General features: G+C 35.7%; 1 protein-coding gene across 1 annotated transcript; it reads right to left on the bottom strand.

Annotated features, from left to right (window-relative positions):
- Positions 1-11,068: 11,068 nt before the first annotated feature.
- Positions 11,069-15,033, bottom strand: LOC135628153 (UPF0496 protein 1-like). Its single transcript, XM_065134643.1, has 2 exons — positions 13,297-15,033; positions 11,069-11,216 (listed from the first exon to the last, which is right to left on the bottom strand). Exon 1 carries the CDS (start codon positions 14,552-14,554, stop codon positions 13,310-13,312), a length of 1,245 nt encoding a protein of 414 aa, XP_064990715.1. The 5' UTR covers positions 14,555-15,033; the 3' UTR covers positions 11,069-11,216; positions 13,297-13,309.
- Between the last annotated feature and the right edge of the window lie 7,493 nt (positions 15,034-22,526).

Here is a 22,526-nt window from a genome sequence, read left to right as displayed (position 1 = left end):
CTCATCGACTACAGACGTACTAGACAACTACACCGCAGTCCCTAGACGATACAGGGAAATCTAATTCATTGGATCTATTTGACCTCAATTGTCATATATCTATAGCCCCTCATCCATCTAATACCATAGAGATTGTATACCAGGCACGGTATTGTCAGGCCCATATAGTTACTACTCGAGTCTCCCAGAAAACATTTTCTCTCTCAATCCGAATGACCTTGGCTAGGAATTTGTCAGAGCGAGAACACATAGGATATTTCTCTCATGACATCGAGAGCAGATGATCCTCTATTGATACTCAATAGTGCTCATAAGGTTGGATACTACTCTCGAAGACCGGCTGTGCTAGATCTAAAATTTCTAAGCCTATAAGTCTGGTGTCAAAGAGTGGAGTAATTATATAGGATATCTTTGGTGTCTTAAATCTAAGGACCAAATGCACCTTTGGGACTATGGAATCACTGTCTAACAATAAGGAATCATCAATCATCCAGTATTCCGTGAGCAAATCAATTAGTGAACTCATTCTTCAATGAGTACTTGCACTATATCCCTAGTGTTCCCACATGAGTAGTTATGAGACCGACTGCCTCCATTATATAGATGGGTAAACAGTACACTAGTTTGTCTGGTTATCTCGATATTTTTCTTGAGTAACCTATGACTGGGATTATTTAAGGTCTATGTTTAAATGCGAGTCGGTCTCATTTGTTAGGATCAAAAGTGGCACTAAGAGGGGGGGGGGGGCACGGGGGTGAATTAGTGTAGCAGATAAAATAACGTCGGTTTAAAAACTTTCATACGATAAAAATTGATTTTGATGAAAAACATTTTTGGAAGCTTAATAACCTGGAAGCATATGGAAGCGTAGTGACTAATTAAAGTAGTTTACAGTATATAAATGGTAAGAATAAAATGCAAACTAGAGAGCACACCAATTTTATAGTGGTTCAGTCATCGCGACCTACATCCACTCCACCAATTCCTCTTCTGTCGAGGCCACCGGCATCCACTAACAATCTTCCTTCATAGACGAAGATCAACCTCCTTCTTACACCCCTCTTCTCCTTTTACCGGGTTTAGGAGACAACCCTTACAAGCACTCACTCCTCTCTTACAGAATTCTAACACTTAGACTAGAGGAGGATTCTCACAAGAGATTTCTACAGAGTTTTTCTACTTTTAAACTCTCTATGCTTGTGTGCTTTAACCAGGGATGAGAGGGGTATTTATAGGCTTCAAGTTGATTCAAACTTGGAGCCTAAAACTTTTTCATCCCGGGTTCCCCGGACACGGGCGGTACCACCGCCTACGTTGGGTAGTATCACCACTCGCCTAGGGGGCAGTGTTGGGCGGTACCACCACTCGATTGGCAGTACCACCGCTTGGCACCCTACTAGAGGTAGTACAACCGCCCAAACTAGTGGTACCACCGCCTGATACAATCTCGAAGACTATGACATGATAGTGAAACTTCTTGGGGCACTATTTGGGCCTCTTATTGGGCCCAAGACAATCCTTACCTGGGCCTAGCTGGCCCCTAATTGGGTTGGCCCAAATCCAAACCCAATTACATGCTAACTATAAAATCTAAGACATAATCTAAGCTAAACAAGTCCGTAAATCTATTCTTCCAGCGAGCTTCCGGTGATCTTCTAGCAAACTTCCGATGATCTCTCGGTAATGTTCCAGCGGACTCCCAGTAAGCTCCTGGACTTCATGACGATCTTCTTGGAGAGTTCCGATGAGCTTCTCTAGCAAGCTCCGAGACTTCTCGATTGGTTCTGCCAGAGCTTCCGATGAACGTCCGGACTTCTAACGAACTCTCGAACTCCCAATGAAATCGTGTTCTTGACTCCGGGACTTCATTTTGCTTTATGCCTTGCTGTCGTAGTTAATCCTGCACATGTAAAAACACACTTCGATCTAGATAATTAATACTACGCATTAATCAAGTTGTCCGGCATGTCTTTGGTCCCTTGACACTTCGTTTGATTCTTTGGTGCATCGTCCTCTCTTGCGGCCTTTTGCCCAATCGGCCAGTTGACTTCACAACTCCGATATCCTTGGCGCAATATCCGCTCTTCTTGGTCCGATGCCCGAATCCATGGCATGAAGCCTTCTATCAATACGTCGACCGTTCCTCCGGCCCGACGTTCAATCTTCTGACATGTTTTCCTCCGGCATAATATGATTTTTCCTACTTTAATTGCCTCATCCTGATCAAAGCATCCTACGTCACTCAAAACGTAGATTAAAACATAAACACATATTGATTGGTTTCATCATCAAAATCTGAGATTCAAAAATCTCTCCCTTTTTTATGATGACAACCGATCGACGGAGTTAACCAAACTCCCCCCATCAATATGGCATATTGATATAAACTCTTAGATTCAAAAATCCAAATAACATGTCATGATCAAATCATGCATGACATCAACATACTTCTCCCCCTTTGTCATCAACAAAAATGAGAAGTTCCAACTATCAAGGGTTTGAGATATCTAAGTTCAATACATTACATGAAAAACATAATATCCATTTTTATCATCATGCAAGCTAGCAAAAATTTTGAGTTTTGCAAGTTCATAAATTTTGCTTGATGTATAAGTTTAGCATTTTTTATTCTTGAGATAGGCAAGATAACACTTCTTTGTAGTGTACAAGATAGCAAGTTCTACATCATGCAAGCTAGCAAATTAGAGATATTAAGAAAGCAACACTTGCTTCGTGAAATATGTAGGTTTTACAACATACAAGCTAGTAAATTTAAAAATATGCAAGTTGACATATTTACTTTTCTTTGCGATGTGCAAAATAGCATATTTTTGCATCTTCTTGAGATTTCAAGCTAGCAATTCTTAGTGATGTTTAAGATAGCAATTTCTTCTCTTTTGAGAAGTGTAATTTTTACTTTCTTATTGAATTGTGCGAGCTAGCAAATTTGCTTTCTAACATGTTTTGCTCCCCCTTTATCATTGTCAAAAAGAAGAGAAGACCCTTTACATCAATTTTCAAATTATGATTGGTAAATAGCATAAATGAAAATTCAAGTCATAAAATTCAAAACAATTATTTTATCATGAATATTTCATCATTTCATGCATTATTATCATAAGTTAAAGTATTGCATCTATAACACCAAATCATCATGTATATAAAATATAAAATCATCATTACATGCATGATTCCAAATCATCATTCTAGAGTATTATTTCAAAAAATGATAATTATTGATTTTCACATTATTTCAAAAATCATAGTGTTGCATGCATTTTTATCTAAGGAAAAAATCATAGTGTTGCATGCATGATTCCAAAACATTTCAAGCCATACAAGCCATAAATACAAAGATATCATGTCATGAAAGATAAGACCACTTAAATATCAAAAGACATGATTCCTTTTGAAAAACCTCCTCTTAAATAATCAAAAGAAAATCTTAGGAGATTAAATAATAAAAGATATTCAAAATAAATTTTAAGTCATGAATTTTGAAAAAGATATTCTCTTTAGTAAATTGTAAAAGAAACTTAGGAGAAGAAGATTTCAATTCATGCATATAAAATCTTGACTTAAGCATAAGAAATCTCAATTTATAAATCTCAAAAAATCAAGATAAAACTCATCCATATTCAAATCGTCAAATCAAAATCATTTTCAAGAGATTCACAAAAGTGATACAAATAGATTCATTAATCTCCTTTTTGAAAAACTCGATAAAGAAATCTTTCAAGGAGAAACTTATCCTCTTTTTAATCGTTTCAATTCATGTGATTTATTTTATTTATGTATGCTCAAATTTTTTGTATGAAAACCATACATCATAGTTTAAAATTGAAAGAGCAAATATCATCATAGAAATCATCAAGATCAAATAATCATAAAAATCATCATGTATAACTTTAAAATCTTATGCATAAAATCGTCAATCATGGAATCAAAACATTTAATATTTTCATTACATCTTTATACATCATTAAGTATATAATCGTCAAGCATGATACTTACACTATTTCATATAAGCATGCCTATTTCATTTATGCCAAATCAAAACATGCATCATTTTTAAATCGAAAAAGCCACTTTTATTAACATGAAAATTGATAATCCATAAATCATAAAAATCATCATGCATCATTTCGAAAGAAAAACTCATTAAGCATGATCATTATGCATTACTTTAAATCAAACATGATTTCATTTATTTTCAAAATATTCATCATAATCGGACATACAAGCCAAAGAAATCATTAAACATAAAGCATATTCATCAATCATAGTTTTATTGAGCATCAGGTATTTTCAACCAAAATCATTTTGTTATTTGTTATAGTCATGTATTTTTCTTTTTAGGTAAATCTATCTTTTCATGCTTAGTTTTCCATACAAAAGTCATGCATCATCATTAAGTATGATATTAAACTTCTTAATATTTTCATTAAGACATCAAGCATGGTTTCAATCAAAATCGGAAATCATTAAGATACACATTATTTCTTCTTGAAAAACATTCATAGAATCATCATTAGATTTAAATCTAATGTTTTATTCCATTAACATAAAACATGTAATTTTCGTTATCATTTTCAAAATTACTAGCATGATCATAATTATTGCATTTTCATTTTTAAACATATAATTTTCAAGAAAAAATATTTTTTCTAAACTAAATAAATAAAAAAAATACATCATGAAAAGCATCATGTAATTTCGAAATAAATTAAGGGAGTTTCGATTACCTCATCGTTGAAATCCGTTAAGGCGTAATTTGCCACCTTGCCTTTCTTGATTTTCTCCTCATCTTCGGAGGAGCTCGATTCATCCCAATTTGTGTTCTTCTTCTTGCATTCATAGCAAGTAATTCAGTTCTTTTTATTTTTTAATTTTTGTTTCATTAACTTTTTAAATTTCATTTGTGGTTCAAGTTCACCATCACTTGAGCTTATGCTCGAGTGGTCTTCAATTGTTCTATGTCCCAAATCCTTCCTATTCTTTGGAAGGTGGTTCTCAAGTTCTTCGCGTGCATTGCACATCATTTCGTATGTGATCAATGAACCAATTAGTTCTTCAATCGAAAAATGGTTTAAGTTCTTTGATTCTTGTATTATTTTTATTTTCGAATCCCAATTTTTAGAAAGCGATTGTAAAATCTTGTTAATGAGTTCAAAATTCGAAAAGCATTTGCCAAGAGCTTTTAAACTATTGATAACATCCGTAAAGTGGGTGTAAATGTCAACAATAGTTTCGCTCGGCTTCATTTGAAACAATTCAAATCATACATTAAAAAAATTAACTTTAGAACCCTTAACTTTGCTAGTGCCTTCGTGTGTGATTTCAAGAGTATGCCAAATGTCGAAAGCCGTTTTGCACATAGAAACCCGATTAAACTCTTTTTTGTCTAAGGCGCAAAATAAGGCATTCATAGCCTTTGCATTTAGAGAAAACGTCTTCTTCTCCAAATCATTCCAATTATTCATTGGAAGAAAAGACATTTCAAATCTGTTTTCGACTATGTGCCATAAATCGAAATTTAATGAAAGCAAGAAAACTCTCATTCGAGTTTTCTAATAAGTGTAGTTCATCCCATTGAAAAAGGGGGGACGAATGAGAGAGTGACCCTCTTGAAAGCCGAAAAGAGCCATTTCTCTTGGGTGTTAAACCAGCTAAGAAATCACGAGGCTCTGATACCAATTGTTAGGATCAAGAGTGGCACTAAGAGGGGGGAGTGAATTAGTGCAGTAGATAAAATAACGTCAGTTAAAAAACTTTTGTACGATAAAAACTTATTTCGATGAAAACTATTTTCAGAAGCTTAATAACTTGGAAGCGTGTGGAAGTGTAGTGACTAAGTAAAGTAGTTTGCAGTATGTAAATGGCAAGAATAAAATACAAACCAGAGAGCACGCCAATTTTATAGTGGTTCGGTCGTCCTGACCTACATCCACTCCGTCGATTCCTCTTCCATCGAGGCCACCAATATCCACTAACGATCTTCCTTTATAAGTGAAGATCAACCTCCTTCTTACACCCCTCTTCTCCTTTTACCGGGTTTAGGAGACAACCCTTACAAGCACTCACTCCTCTCTTACAGAATTCTAACACTTAGACTAGAGGAGGATTCTCACAAAAGATTTCTACAGCGTTTTTCTACTTTTAAACTCTCTATGCTTGTGTGCTTTAACCAGGGATGAGAGGGGTATTTATAGGCTTCAAGTTGATTCAAACTTGGAGCCTAAAACTTTCCCATCCCAGGTTCCCCAGGCATAGGTGGTACCACCGCCCAATGTCAGTCACACTGACACTACCCTAGGCAGTACCATCGTCTGGGGGTTAGTGCTAGGTGGTACCACCACCTAGACTAGCGGTACCACTGCCTAGCACCCTGCCAGGGGTGGTACAACTGCCCAGACTGGCGGTACCACCGTCTGACACAATCTCGAAGACTGTGCCATGACAATGAGACTTCTTGAGGTACTGTTTGGGCCTCTTATTGGGCCTAACACAGTCCTTACATGGGCCTAGCTAGCCCCTAATAGGGTTGACCCAATCCAAACCCAATTACGTGCTAACTATAAAATCTAAGACATACTCTAAACTAAATAAGTCCTTAAGTCTATTCTTCTAGCGAGCTTCCGGCGATCTTCCGACAAACTTCCGATGATATCTCGACAATATTCCGGTGGACTCCCGACAAACTTCTGGACTTCACGACGATCTTCTTGGCGAGTTTCGATGAGCTTCTCGGGCAAGCTCCGAGACTTCTCGGCTGGTTTCGCCAGAACTTCCGACGAATGTCCGGACTTCTGACGAACTCTTGAACTCCCAACGAAATCGCGTTCTTGACTCCGGAACTTCATTTTACTTATGCCTTACTATCTAGTTAATCCTACACATGTAAAAATAAACTTCGATCTAGACAATTAATACTAAGTATTAATCAAGTTGTCCGGCATGTCATTGGTCCCTCGACGCTTCGTTTGATTTTTCGGTGCATCATCCTCTCTTGCGGCCTATTGCCCAATCGGCCAGTTGACTCTGCAACTCCGATATCCTTGGTGCAATATCCACTCTTCTTGGCCCAATGCTCGAATCCATGGCACGAAGCCTTCTGTCGATACGTCGACCGTTCCTCTAGCCCGACGTCCAATCTTATGATATGTTTTTCTCCGGCACAATATGATTTTTCCTATTTTAATTGTCTCATTCTGATCGAAGCATCCTGCATCACTCAAAACACAGATTAAAATATAAACACATATCGATTGGTTTCATCATCAAAATCCAAGATTCAACATCATTATCGTGATCTCATCACAATCTGATTCTCATTATACAGATTCATGTACATCATAATATATATATATATATATATATATATACAACAAGCAATATAAAGTGATAAAATATCAAATAAAATAATAAGTAAAAAGAGTGTGTGTCATGTCACACGTGTCATCACTCACGTGATTAGTTTGCAGGGCACCTATGACTAGTAATAGTGTGGGTCATTTAACAAAGAGTGTTGGCTTTTGTTGAGTATTACTACTCACAAAGTTGATTCCTTACTTTCTATGAACATAACCCTTATTGACAAGAATGATGTTTATATTTTTCTTCTTAAGTGAATCTAACTCTTCACACTTAGTGTAAGGAGTTAATCTATAATTATTATGCTTATTTTTTAATTTTTTAAATTTACTAGTGAGAGAAGTATGATCCTTTTATAACAATTTATATTTTTTACCAACTAATTTAAATTAATCAAATAAGTCATGAAATGCATTAAGTAATTCATCGTAAGATAAAAGAGATTCGTTTAAGTTACATACCTCATTGTCAAATGCCATTAATGCGTAGTTTGCCACTTCATCTTTGTTGGTTTGCTCCTCGTCTATACTAGATTTGTCCCAAGTCACCTTACATATTTTCTTTTTCTTTGGTAGCTTCTTCTTCACTTGGGGATATTCACTTTTAAAGTGTCCCGGCTTCTTGTATTCGTAACAAATGATTGTATCCTTTTTTAGCTTATTTTTGTTCTTAGTATCTTTGTTTTGTTTTGTTTCTTCTTATAAATTTTTAAAATTTTTTTTTGTTAGAAGTGCCAAGTCCTCATCATCACTTGAGCTTTTTATCAAGTGGTCTTCTTTTGTTCTAAATGTCATATCCTTCCTATTCTTTAGAAGATTATTCTCATGTTCATCATGTTTTATCATGTGTCTTGCACGTTATTTCATAGGTCATTAATGACCCTATGAGTTCTTCAAGTGGAAAACAGTTTAAGTCCTTTGCTTCTTGAATAGTAGTTACTTTTGGATCCCAATTTTTTGGAAGAGATCTTAGAATTTTATTAACAAGTTTAAGATTAAAAAAAAATTTACAAAGAGCTTTCAAACCGTTGATGATATCCGTAAAACGGGTGTATATATCTCTTATGGTTTTGCTTGGTTTCATTTGAAATAATTCAAAACTACGTATCAAAAGATTGATTTTAGACTCTTTAACTCTACTTATGTTTTCATGTGTGACTTCGAATATATGTCAAATGTCATATGTTGTTTCACATATAGAAACATGATTAAACTTATTTTTGTCTAAAGTACAAAATAAAACATTCATAGCTTTCGCATTTAAAGAAAACGATTTTTTCTCTAGATCATTCCACTCATTCATTGGTCTAAAGGATTTTTGATAGCTGTATTCGACAATGTTCCATAAATCAAAATTCATAGAAATCTGAAAAATCCTCATATGAGTTTTCCAATACTTGTAGTTCGTCCCATTGAACATATGAGGATGAGTGATAGAGTGACTCTCTAGATTGCTGGCAAAAGTCATTTAAACTCTTTTGGGTGTTAAACCAACTGAAAGTAACGTAACTCTGATACCAACTATTAGGATCGTAAATGACACTAAGAAAGGGGGCGGCATGAATGAGTGATATCGAAAACTTTTAAAGATACTGAAAAATTACATTCGATGAAAACTAATATCGAAAGTGAGCTTGACTTAGAGTAAGTGTAAAGTAGAGTGAGCAATAAAATCAGTAAGCAATAAAGGTAAACAGCAAAGGAAAAGAGCACATCAGATTTATAGTGGTTTGATCATCACGACCTACGTCCACTCTCGATTCCTCTTCCGTCGAGGCTACCAACATTCACTAACGATCTTCTTTTAATGGACAAAGACTAACTATCCTCTTATAATTCTTTCTCCTTTTTATAGGTTTAGGAGAGAACCTTTACAAGTCTTACATCTCCCTTAGACAAAATTCTAAGCTTTTAAAGAAAAGGGGGGCAACTCTCAAAAGATTATAATAGAGTTTCTCACTTATAGTCGTAGGTTTTTGTTCACTTTTTTATGCTTTTTCAAGCAATAAAGAGTAAGATATTTATAGGCCCCAATTTGCTTCAAAAATGGGGTCAAAAAATGTCTCATCCCGAGTTTTTGAGGTATTAGCGGTACCACTGCCAGTATTGGGCGGTACCACCACATGCTCCCCTGACAACTAGCAATATTACCACTTGATAGAGCTTGGGAGACCAAGCTCTAGTAGTACCATCACCTGCCTAGGTGGTCCACCATATAATAGCATTAACTGTTGGCGGGTCTAGGTGGTACTATCGCCAAACAACCTAGAAAAAGTGTACTTCACTTTTTCAACTCATAGATGGTTTCATCGCCTGACCTAACTTTGGGTTACTGAGTGAGCCAATAAGCCTATCTTAACCTTAGATTAGGCTCAATGGACTCCTAATTGAGTTAATAGGGTTTCACCCAAAACTAACTTAATTTATGACCTAACTACGATAATTAAGACCTAAACAATTATAAGAAAAGAAAACTAGGTTGTCCGACATGTCGTTGGTTCATCCGAACTCCCAGTAAATTTCTGATACATCGTTCGAACCTTCGGCATATTGCCTAATCCTTCAACATGTTGACTCTCACAATACTTGATTTTAATGCAATATCTGATTCTCCGGCCCGATGTCCGATTTTTAATTTTGGTTTAATATTTGATTGATTTTTCTTGTTTTAATCATTTTACTTTTTCTAATCGAAGTTAGTTGTTAGATTCAATACGACTAAGTGGATAAGGAGGAAGAGAAAAAGAAGAAGAAGAAAGACAAATCAGAACAAATCAAAACAGGGAATCAGTACCAAGTGGCGCAACTCTCCCAGTCAGCTTACTGTCAAGTAACCCAATAAGAAAAGTTTACCAGGCAATAAGCTCAATTTTGGATCGAAGCGGATGAAGTTACCAAGTCCACTTGTTGGTCAACCATCAGACCAGTAAGACTTCGTCCATACTTACTAGTATGGTTGAGATATTAGTCCTTGGTATCTTCTTTTAGTTTTTTCTCATGTTTGTCATTGTTTAGCTTTGTGCATGTTTTACACTATAATGGACATAGATTTTTGGGTCTCCAACTCCGGTTAAAATCATTAGGTTGCAAGCAAGTTTGTGGCTATGGTAATGAAATTATTGCAAGGCTGAACTTGGGGCAACCAGCTTGATCTAGAATATCTCCTTTTATAACTTTCATTGGACAAACTAAAACTGTGTCTATATATCAATGTATAACAAAAAATTGTTCTATTTTAAACAGCTTTTAGTCACGGCTACCATTTGTGACACTAAACTACACTTTTCTGTGTTGACTTGTATCTCCCACTAAGGCACATTTCCGTCAAGAATTTCGTGAGGTTTTCCCATATTACAACAGAGAATATCTTCCTTGCATTTTATATATGCTTTATAGGATTTAAATTTCATCTGAACTAGTATGTCGTGGGAGGTGGCTGAACCAGCATGTGATCCAAGACTTTTCGCACTATTCGGTTTGTTTTTTTTTTGTTTTGAACTTGACAGTTGGAGCATTGTCTTTTGATTATATATATATATATATATATATATATATATATATATATATATATATATATATATATATATATATATATATATATATATATATATATCATTCTCATTTATTCTCTGTACTGCAAATTATGCTCTCACTCTCTCCCCTTTGCTGCCATGCACTGTTTGCTTCCATTGCCTGCTTGTCGCCACCGCTGCCGCAAGTCACTGCAGCCAGCTGCTCGCTATCCAGCACTCCTTTTTCATCCTCCTGTTAGGACTCCTCTCCTCCTCCACCCTTGTCGGTGCCGACTGATATACTGGCTTACATGTGTTGTTTTGCTGGTACCTGGCTTACAAGGCTTACATGTGTTATTATGCTGGTACATACCGGTCCTGTACCAATTTGGCTAGGGACTGGGATGGTCCAATAACTGGATTTTTGAACCATGATATTTTATATTTATTAATGTATAACTTCTACATATATATGTATGCTTATATTATGATGTTTTATAGAATAATGAATGCACATTTCAGTACATACATGTATTCTTTACAAATTCTTTGGATAACAAACCCTGCTTATGTCAATTGAACCACCACCAGTTATTATTATCAATAATGAATTGTTAACGTCTGATTCACACAGTGAAGTAGTAATAATAATGTATGCACCATCACAGACGGCATGAACCAAAGCCTTCCCATGCCAGTACAGTGACAATGAGAGATCAGTACAAATACATCTACTTGTTTATTTTACCATCCCATCAAGCATTACAGTTTACTACACTACAAAATCAAGATTACATGGGTTAGAAGTTTATTACCAGTTATACCAGAGAATAGCAAACTAACATAGATAGATTGGTGTCCACCTTCATGCCTTGCGAAGCCATAGGCTGGCAACATGGACTTTTTCCCACCATTATAATCCAGAAAAGAAACATCAATTATTTTATTATTATTTCTGCAAACTTCAATCCTAACAGGAACGACTGAAAATGTGTCATATTAAACAAAAAAATTCAAGAGAATTAAGAGCAAAGCAAAGTCTGGTAGATTAAAAGACTTGTGCAGGTAAGTTTCATTTGTCCCGAAACCCGACCTGAATATGACCTCTTTATATGTCCAGGCCATGGGTCAACAACAGTACAACCACAATTTGATTCATGATAGATAGATACATTACTGTCAGTGAAGGGCGGACTGCAAATTGGCAGTAACGATAAATAAGGTGGAAAAATATATCTGGAATCCAAAAAACAAATTATTCTGGTCGATTTCAAACTATTTGACCCATGAGAAGTAGCCAACCAGGTGTTTCAAGTATCACACAATTCACGATTTTAATTAATTGCAACAAATTTTTTCAAAGGCAAGTTTTAGTATCACCCAAATTGTATGGTTTCTCTAGCAGCAGATCATGACCAAACAAATTTGATCCAACTAGGTCTTGAAACAACAGTTTTATCAAAATAGGTGCTTTCTAAATGAGGAGTTGAAAGAGAGCATTACACCTTTTAACACGAAAGTCAGATATATCAATGACATGATTGCACTTAAAACCCCATTGCATGAAACAAAAATGCAATTTAGAGTGAACTTGAGGAATCTCATTGGTGTACATGTAGCAAATAATGATAGAAGAATTCTTTTTCACCTTCATTGTAGAATCTATTACCATTCTATTTGTCTAGAGCCAGATATCTATAATAACAGATAATTGCAATCGTAAAACAATACTGTTTTAGGTCCCACTATTGAGTATTGTCATGATCATGGATACAGTTGTAGATATGTAGGAATATCATACTGAATAAAGGTCCATATTATATATGCTATTTTAATTAAATTCTTCTTGAACATCAAGGATTTTAGTCATATACGAAGAATAATTGGGTAAAGGGACTGCTGATTAGACAAACATATTTCCATGGACCTATGTTTCTATATCTCAGAAGTTTTAGATACTGAGATTATCAAATTTCATCTGAGTTAGATACCTTGTTCTGGTTCATGTCAGTCATTGGTTTAGATATATAATTTACCAAAGAGAGGACCTTGGATGTGAATAACAAAAGTTTCCTTGGGGTCTCCTATAAATAGAAGGCAAAGGATCATCAATTATTGAATTATAAATTACGATACAACAGATGCCTATGCAATTGCGATAATGCCTTTCACAACTACATTGTGCATAAAAGCTGATGCTTATATATCCAATTATTCAAGTATATTGTCATCTGAAGTTTATACTCATGCTGATGCCAATGAAGTAAATTAGAAAAATCTTGACACTGGAGAGAGTACTTGCATGTTATTGCTGTCGATGTAACAATTAAGGAAGATATAGAGCTGTTACAAGTAATTAAACTGGCCAGAGAAATGACTGAAGAAGATTCAAAGCAGTTATTATGTCTTACCAGACAACCTTTTCTACTCCCCTGGGTGCTTTATGATCGTCCGTACTACCACCATCCTTGCTTTACTGGTATCCCTGCTGCACCGATCAACTTGCACTCCCAAGTCCTCAATGTTCTTCATAAACACTTCCAGATTCTTCTTAATCTCCTCGATTGCAAACTTCACTGCCTCCTCATCCCTAAAGGCAAAATCTGCATTTTCAAGCAGGGAATTGAAATGAATTTCCAACTTATCAACAAGCACCCTTATGGTATCCAAATCTTTTAGAGCAATGAAGGTCCCAAATTGCATCGAGGTAAGAAGCTCCGTCTCTCTTCCAAAAGCATTCTGGCAGTTCTTTAACAGTGAGTTGACCCACTTTCCCATTGAACCAATGGGAATTGCAGTGGCAGCAGCCAAGGCAGCAGCAACAGGAGGTGCCGCTATAGAAGCTGCAACAACAGAGCATATGATGACAGCCACGAGAGCAGCCACAAAAGTTATATTTGACACTCTCCTCCATGTGTTGATGGATTTCATCTTGTCGTCAAGCTTCTTCTTTCTTAATAGCAGTTTCTTAAGCATCAACTTCTGATGCTCATAAACAGATTTCAACACCCGAGCAAACTCTTCGGTGAATGGACTACCAGCAGCCTTAAAATGTCTCAATTTCTCTAAAGTCATTGTATACCTCGTCTTGCCATCTTCTTCGGTCACCACCTCATTCTTCTCCTTGTCCTCCTCCTCAAAGCGTTGGATAGCAAATTGGATGATCAAATGGCTATCGCGAGCTTTCTTGAGGCATTTCTCGAGTTCAGTACAGTAGTCGAGGGTTTGGATGCTGCACTCAAAGTAGTCGTCGACGAGGCTGAGGAGTTCGGGACTCTTCCAGATATCCTTCCTGCACTCCAGGATAGCATTCACCACTTCTTTGTTCGTCTCGAGAAGGCAGCCGGTCACCTCCCTAAGAGTGTCGAAGGAGAGGCAGCGGAGCTCGACACCAAGGGCGAGAGTGGAGATGGCGTGGCTCGTGCGCTGCTGGAGAGTGGCATCGAAGGACCGAAGCTCCGGGTCAAGGCGGCACGCCGCCTCGTAGGACGTCAGCTCCGCCGTGTACTGAATACCACTCTGACCGGTGCCGGTGTCCCCACTGGTACTGCTACCATCGGTGCCGTTTACCTGGTGGCCGCCCCCGATACTGCTGCCACAGCCGCTTCCGCCGCCGCTAACACGGCGAGCCGGGCGCATGCTGGGCCTCTTGCTGAGCAAACCACCCATCTCGTTTGAGATCAAACAAATTGCTCAAAAGGAGAGACTTTTTACACGTGAAATCGCCTAAAGTTGAAGGAAATATCCAAACTTTGGGCAGAATTAAACGGAAACAATTAGAGAAAAAGTGAATCGGTTGAAAACATTCAGCATGACACACACTTCAGCATCTTTTTTTAGCAGAGGGCCTTAGAAGAGAATGGATCGGATAGATGAGGAAACACAGACCAATGCGGGAAGAGTGAAGGAGATCTAAGAGGAACCAAGAGGAAAAGAGGTCAAAACGGAGAAAGAGAGAGTCCGTGGTAGAATTGTGAGACTAAAGAATAGGTTTCTTTAGCATCAGAACGGAGGAAGAGAACTGCGTGTGGGATTGAAGCCCCTTTCGGAAGAAATTCCACCTCTCGTCCCTCAAATATCTACGGCAGCTTGCACGAAGGAAGCGACTGCGTCAACAGAGGTTAGCAAGGGGGATTCAGGCAAACGAGACAAAGTGGTCAAAACATATCAATAATTGGGGGTGACCTCAGTTAAAGCAAAAGAAAATTGAGTCCATAATATTAATTAAATCTTAGTTTCTTTTGTACCAAGTGTATTATTATTATTATTATTATTTTACCTTAGGACATATTTCTCAGCGGTGATAATATCTTCACTTATTTTCTCGAGAAATTTTTTTATTTTTTATAAAGATAAATAATAAAAACGAGATTTACTCCTTGAATCTTACTATTTGGATGAGGCTTGGAATCCCCCCATCGTTGATAGGTAGAACTAGTATAATACATTAGATATAAAAATTTATAAGATAAGATTTTGAATTCTCAATGTTTGATAATTGCATATGATATATTACCATCAAATTAATATTTTATATATTTAAAAAATGATCTGATAAGTTTATGAGTTTTCAACCATTGCTAAATGAATCTTACACAACACTAAAATTTATCAAATGAGGTTATATTAAAAAAATATTTATACATTCGTTACAACATATTCTATTTGTCCAAGTCATCGAGGATTAGAATTAATCTTGATCCTTATCAGAACTTGTTACAAGCTTTCACGTAGAAATGTTTGTATACGAATAAATACTAGCATGTACAAATCTAATGAAATTAAATGAAAATCATAATCAAATATAATACTAAAATTTATGTGAAAAACCCCTCTAACGTAAAGCGTAAAACCACGGGGTAAGACAAAGAAAATTCACTATAATAATGAATGTACAAATCTCAAAGTCTCTTGCCCAAAACTTAAGCAACAATCATAAGAGAATAACTATAATATAAGGATTACGTCACTATACATAATATCTAAAATTTCCCCAAGTAATTACGTCACTTCCTAAATGATTGAGAATAGTCTCTCTGCGTTGTCCTTGTCTTCTTCCATTTCCTTCTCTTATTTTTTTGTTTTTTCCTCCTCACTTTTAGAATCACACAGTTATAGTATTCTGGCCCTATTCACAACCACTACAGCCCTCTTTTTTTTTTCCCGTAGCCGCCACCCTCTTTTATTAAAAGGGTTAGGATTTTTAGGTTAAAGAGAGGTGGGCTATAGGTTGTTAAAGCCCACTATGGGCTGAACTCATGGGCTGTCAACCCAACAACCTCCCCCTTCAGCCTAGAAGGGAGGTTGTCTCATGACTCCTTAATGTAAAACCATGCCAACTAACTGTCGACATATCTCATACCTTTCTTTAGGTAAGGTCTTTATCAACATGTCTGCTTCATTATTATCTGTATGAATTTTCTGAAGTTGCAACTACTTCTCTTCAAGTGTATTTCGAATCCAACGATATTTGACATATATATGCTTTGAGTTAGAATAAAAAGTTAGGTTCTTACACAAATAAATGACACTTTGGCTATCATAATTCACCACATAGTTTTTCTGTTTCAACCTCAATTCTTATAAGAATTCTTTCATCCATAACATTTCTTTGTAAACCTCTATAGTAGCAATATATTTTACCTCTGTGGTGGAGAGAGCAATACATTTTTATAATCTGAATTGCCATGACACAGCTCCCCCTGTAAAAATAAGTATAAAACCTAATATAGATTTCCTTGTATCTATATCTCTTATCCAATCTACATCTATGTAACTTGTCAACACAGATGGTTCATCTCCGAAGCTTAAACAAACCTTAGAGCTCCCTCTGAGATATCTAAAGATCCACTTCACTACTTCGTAGAGCTTTTTGCTTGGATTTATAAGAAATCTATTAGTAACACCCACTGCTAGTAATATCTCAGAGATAGTATACCGGGTATGGTGCTGTCAGGCCCATACGGTTTCTACTTGAGTCTCGCTCTAATCAAATTCTCCTGGAGGACTCTTTTTCTCTCAATCCGAATGACCCTAGCCAGGGATTTGTCTAAACAAGAATACATGAGATATTTCTCTCATGACACCGAGAGTGAATGATTCTCTATCAACACTTAATAGTTCTCGTAAGGTTGGCTAGCACTCCCAATGACCAGCTATGCTAGATCTAGAACCTCCAGACCTATAAGTCTAGCATCAAAGAGTGGAGTACTTATATAGGACATCCTTGGTGTCTCAAGTCTAATGACCAGATACACCACTAAGACTACAGAATTATTATCTAACAATAAGGTATCATCAACCATCTAGTATTCCATAAGTGGATAATTAGTGAACTCATTCTCCAATGAGCACTTGTACTGTATCTTAAGTGTCCCCACACGAGCAGCTATAAAACTAGCTACATCCATAATATGGATGGGTATACAGCACACTAGCCTATCCGGTTATCTCGATGTTGTCACGACACCCGAATTTAATTCTCATTTAGGAGGTGTGAACCTAACTCAAGATTGATAAAATTATAATTCAACAAACAATCCAGGATCCAATCACACATTTGAGGTCACTAAGAAAAATATTCAAGTCATTCACCTCTACAATCCACAATTCTCAAAACCTGTGCAGTTTATAATCATACATCATGTCACTAGATGATTTTTTAAAATCCAAAAGCAACTTAACTAAACCATAACTATATTATAAATCCATAAGCACGGCAATTAGTGTAATCATAAAACCAACATGTACTACATGTTTATATCAGTACACAGTTTAAACTTAACATTTCCAAAATCCTAACGTAAGAGGTACTTTTCAAATATTTACAAGATACATCAATTTAGATTTGTCATTGATATTCCATTACACCCAAAAAGAACTTATACAACATCAACCTATCAAGTACAAAATATTTGCCCCAAAATCTTCTAGCCTTCCATTGCCTCAACCCAATTTAAATATTTTAACGAGCGATAAGCTATCATGAAAAATTTATATAGCAATAGGGTGAGCATATAAAGCTCAACAAATGACTAACATATCAATAGCAAAGAGGATAGGTTTCAAACAAATAAGGTATCAAAATACAAAGCAGAGATACAAGATGAAACAATAGCATGTTTTGTTTGAATGCAGAAATACAATGTCGTATCGTTCGAAGCACGTTTTGTTCATATAATCGAGGAAAGGTAATTGGAGCATATCATTGGCATAAGGAGCATATCGATGACATATGGTAATTTCAAGGCATAACAAAGACGTAAGGAGCATTTTGGATATCAATGGCATATGAAATAGTTCGGAACATATCAATAGTGAATGAAATACTTCAGAACGTATCAATGGCATATGGAAATATTTCGGAAGCATAAGAAGCATTTCAGAACATATCAAAGAACAAATACGAAATATAAGCTCAAACGTTGTACTCTAGCATAGTGCATGTGAGGTTTAACTCAGTGGTGGCTCCACGCCGTGATGAGTTATCGACTCCATCCACGGGTAGCCCTTTCCTACTCGAGCCCTCTCACCCTGCCCAAGTGCTAGGTCGGCTCTGAATTTCATATCAAATAGATAGACCACCAAACATAAGTCTCCCACGTCTGGGAGCTCCATCCACCCACGTCTGAGTGAAGTCATAGGGGGCCAGTAGAGCATCGCGGGCTCTAAGCATAACTCTCTTTACCATTTCTGGCAAAAGTTCACATTTATCCCACAAACACCAGAGTACAAAAGAATAGTATGAATAATGAAATTAGCATATATCGGAAACACATGCGGAACAACGAAATGTACATATGCCTTTCGAGTCAATACGATACAAACATAATCTTTCACAAATGTATTCAAATTTGAAAAGAAACAAAAGCAAGAGCATATAAGGATTTCAAGAAATCACATATAGCTCAATTGAAATAAGAAAGTTAGATGAATTCAATGTCCAAAGAAATGAAACTGGAAGAGGCACATATCGAAAGCAAATACGGAACAATGGGATGCATGTGCCGAATCATTACGATACAAACATGAACTTTAGATGATAGCTGCAGATGTACAAATAAATAAAGGACAAAAGTTTATAAGAATTTAAGGTAATAATGTAAAGCTTAACTGAAGTAAGAGTTTTTGCCGAAATCGATTTCCAAATAGACGAAACAAGAAAAGCCAAAATCGACCAAAGCTCGATTCTGGCAGAATTTTATAGGAACATTGTATAAATTATTTAGATAACCAATTATGCTCCAATTTATATAAAATAGGTGTCATTAGTAATCTTTGTCAATATACTTTTAGGCAAATCCAGTTTTACAAGAATTGGAATTTATAACAGGGAGTTACAGATAATTTTGTAGTGAAAGGTCTAAAAATATTAGCTCTATTTTACTGAATCCATAGGGTCGACGAAAGCAGATGTTTCAATTAGCAATTGTATTCCAAAATTTCAGATCTTGTTGAATAAATCATATTTTGTATAAATCTGAGTTCACAACATAAAGTTATAAGCTATTAAGCAACAAGAGTTCAGAAATTTCAATCCCTCTTTTACAAAATCGATAGGATTAATTTAAATAGAAGTCTGCATTTAAACTCCAAATTATTTGATCTTAGTATCAAAATGAAGATTTTTTTGTCTACTTTCAAATGGAATAGTTTTTGTCTAAATCAGAGTTTATTACAAAATGTTATGACCGAAACATTGCATAGAGGTCAGATTATCGAAAAATTACAGATTCATGGCTTTGTATCAAAATGAAAGAAGGTCTGATTCTCAGTTAAAATCTTTCAAATTTTGCAGAATAAAAATGGAAACAGAGATTAAGGTTACTGTGGGAATAGGGTTAGAACACTTGCCTTAAAATTATTTGAATCCCAAATGTGAAAAAATTGATGAAAAACTTCAAGCTCTTCTTCTTCTTCTTCTTCTTCTTCCCTTCTCTTCTCAAACTCACGTTGGCTGCAACTCCTTAGGTTTGTTTCTTTAACCTTTTATCTAATTATTTGGGTTTTGGCTAATGCAAAAGTTGCAAGGTGTCATGCATGTATGAAAGGAGCTAGGTGTCATCTTTAGAGCAAAGATAAGTGGCACCAACCTTAAGTTAGCTAGTGACATATGTCCACTATTTTTTTTTTTTAACTTAAATCTAAATCTTTCATAAATTATATCAAACTTCTAAGATTTACTCTTAGGTCCCTAGCCATAAAATTTTAATATAATATTATTTAATATAAAATAATTATTAAATAATTCTTATTTTTATAAACAAACCTTTGACTAAATTTTCAAAAATTGGGGATATTACACTCTCCCCTCCTTAAAGAAAAATTTAGTTCTCTAAATTTATCATACCTCATTCGATGAAAAGATGAGGATAAGCTTTTATTATTTCTTCCTCAAGCTCCTAGGTTGTTTCCTCTCCAGAATGATATCTCCATATCACTTTAACTAGAGGGATAACCCGATTTCTTAAGATTTTTTCTTTTTTATCAATAATCTGAGTGGACTCTTCCACATAAGACAAGTCTTTATCAATCACCATCGGCTCATACTTAATGATATGAGAGGTATCAGGTATATACTTTCTGATCATTGAAACATGAAATATATCATGGATATGACACAATGATGGTGACAAAGCAATCCTGTAAGTGACAAAACCAACCCTCTCAAGAATCTCAAAAGGTCCAATAAATCTTGGGCTTAACTTTCCTTTCTTCTCAAATCTTACAATGCCTTTAGAAGGGGAGACCTTTAGAAATACAAAATCCCTAATTTGAAACTCAATATTTCATCTTCTATTATTAACATAACTCCTTTGACGACTCTGAGCAGTCTTTAACCTTTTTCTTATAAGTTGAATTTTCTCAGTATAGTCTCTTGTACTTTTTCTAGTGCTAATAACTTTTTATCGCTAATTTCTTCCCAACATATAGGCGTCTTGCACTTTCGCCCATATAAAGCTTCATAAGGAGCCATCTAAATACTTGAATGATAACTATTATTGTAAGTGAACTCAATAAGAGAGATATCTTTATCTCATTCACCTTTCCAATCCATAACATAGGCTCGAAGCAAATTCTCAAGTGTTTGAATGGTTCTTTCTGATTGACCATCAATTTGAGAGTGATAAGTAGTGCTAAACTTGACTTTAGTGCCAATAGATTCCTGTAACCTTCTCTAAAATCTAGATATAAATCTAGAGTCTCTATTAGAGATTATCCTTTGGAACACCATGAAGTCTTACTATTTCATTTATATATAAATCTGCAAGCCTATCAAGAGAATAAGTTATATTGATCGGTAGGAAATGTGCAGATTTCGTTAACCTATCAATGATAACCCAAATAGCATCATGCTTTCTAGAAGTTCGGGGTAGTCCTGAAATAAAGTCCATGGTAATACATTCCCATTTCCATTCAGGAATATCTAAAGGTTGCAACAAACCTCCAGGTCTTTGGTGTTCTGCTTTGATTTGCTGACAAGTCAAACACTTTAAAACATATATTGCAATATCCTTCTTCATGCCTTCCCACCAATAATGACTTTGGAGATCTCTATACATCTTAGTGCTACCAGGATGCATGGTGTACTTTGAATTATGACCATCCCTCAGGATTTGATTTTTGACATCTGAGTCATTTGGAACACACATTCTATCCCCAAATCTCAATAGGCCATCCTCTGAAACTAGAAAATTCAGTTTCAATCCCTTTTCTACTTCATTCTTTAAGCAGATCAAGCGTCGATCTCGTAGTTGTCCTCCTTTAATTTGTTGAATGAGATCATATTGCACTTGGATGGAGGCCATTAATATCATTGAGTCTTGCCCTTTTCTTATAACATTTGAATCATAATTCTCTTCTAATAACTTCCCGCAAGCAAAACAAGCTCCAATCGTCCGAAAACATTGACTTGTTTCATAATTTAATCCATATTTAGCACATGAATGAGTCCTCTGTGGTGGTTTTTTCTTTCTCAAATCTGGACATCTTGACCCTCTTATAACTTGTTTCAGATTCATTCCCTCTCTTACTTTTGCTGATAAACTTCTTATCTTTCTTGTCCTTGATTTTCTGAATTTCCTCCAAGTCTCTTTCAATTATAAAAGACCTTTCCACCACATCGGCATAAGCTTGGAGTTTTAATGCTGATATTCGACTTCTTATAGCTGGCTTTAGACCCCTTTCAAATTTCTTTGATCAATCTCTGAATAAAAATCACTAAACCACCAAATTCTTTTTATGTATCTAGCATATCAAAAAAATAATAATAATAATCTTAGTGATCCTTAAATCATGCTCTGATACCACTCTGTCACGTCCCCCCCCCCCGAATATAATTTTCATTCAGGAGGTGTGAACCTAACTCAAGATTGATAAAATTATAATACAACAAACAATCCAGGATCCAATCACACATTTGAGGTCACTAAGAAAAATATTCAAGTCATTCACCTCTACAATCCACAATTCTCAAAACCTGTGCAGTTTATAATCATACATCATGTCACTAGATGATTCTTTAAAATCCAAAAGCAACTTAACTAAACCATAATTATATTATAAATCCGTAAGCGCGGCAATTAGTGCAATCACAAAACCAACATGTACTACATGTTTATATCAGTACACAATTTAAACT

The sequence above is a fragment of the Musa acuminata genome, chromosome BXJ3-1, assembly GCF_036884655.1.
Source record: "Musa acuminata AAA Group cultivar baxijiao chromosome BXJ3-1, Cavendish_Baxijiao_AAA, whole genome shotgun sequence".
Taxonomy (NCBI): Eukaryota; Viridiplantae; Streptophyta; class Magnoliopsida; order Zingiberales; family Musaceae; genus Musa; species Musa acuminata.
This window is presented reverse-complemented; position numbering and strand designations above follow the sequence as displayed.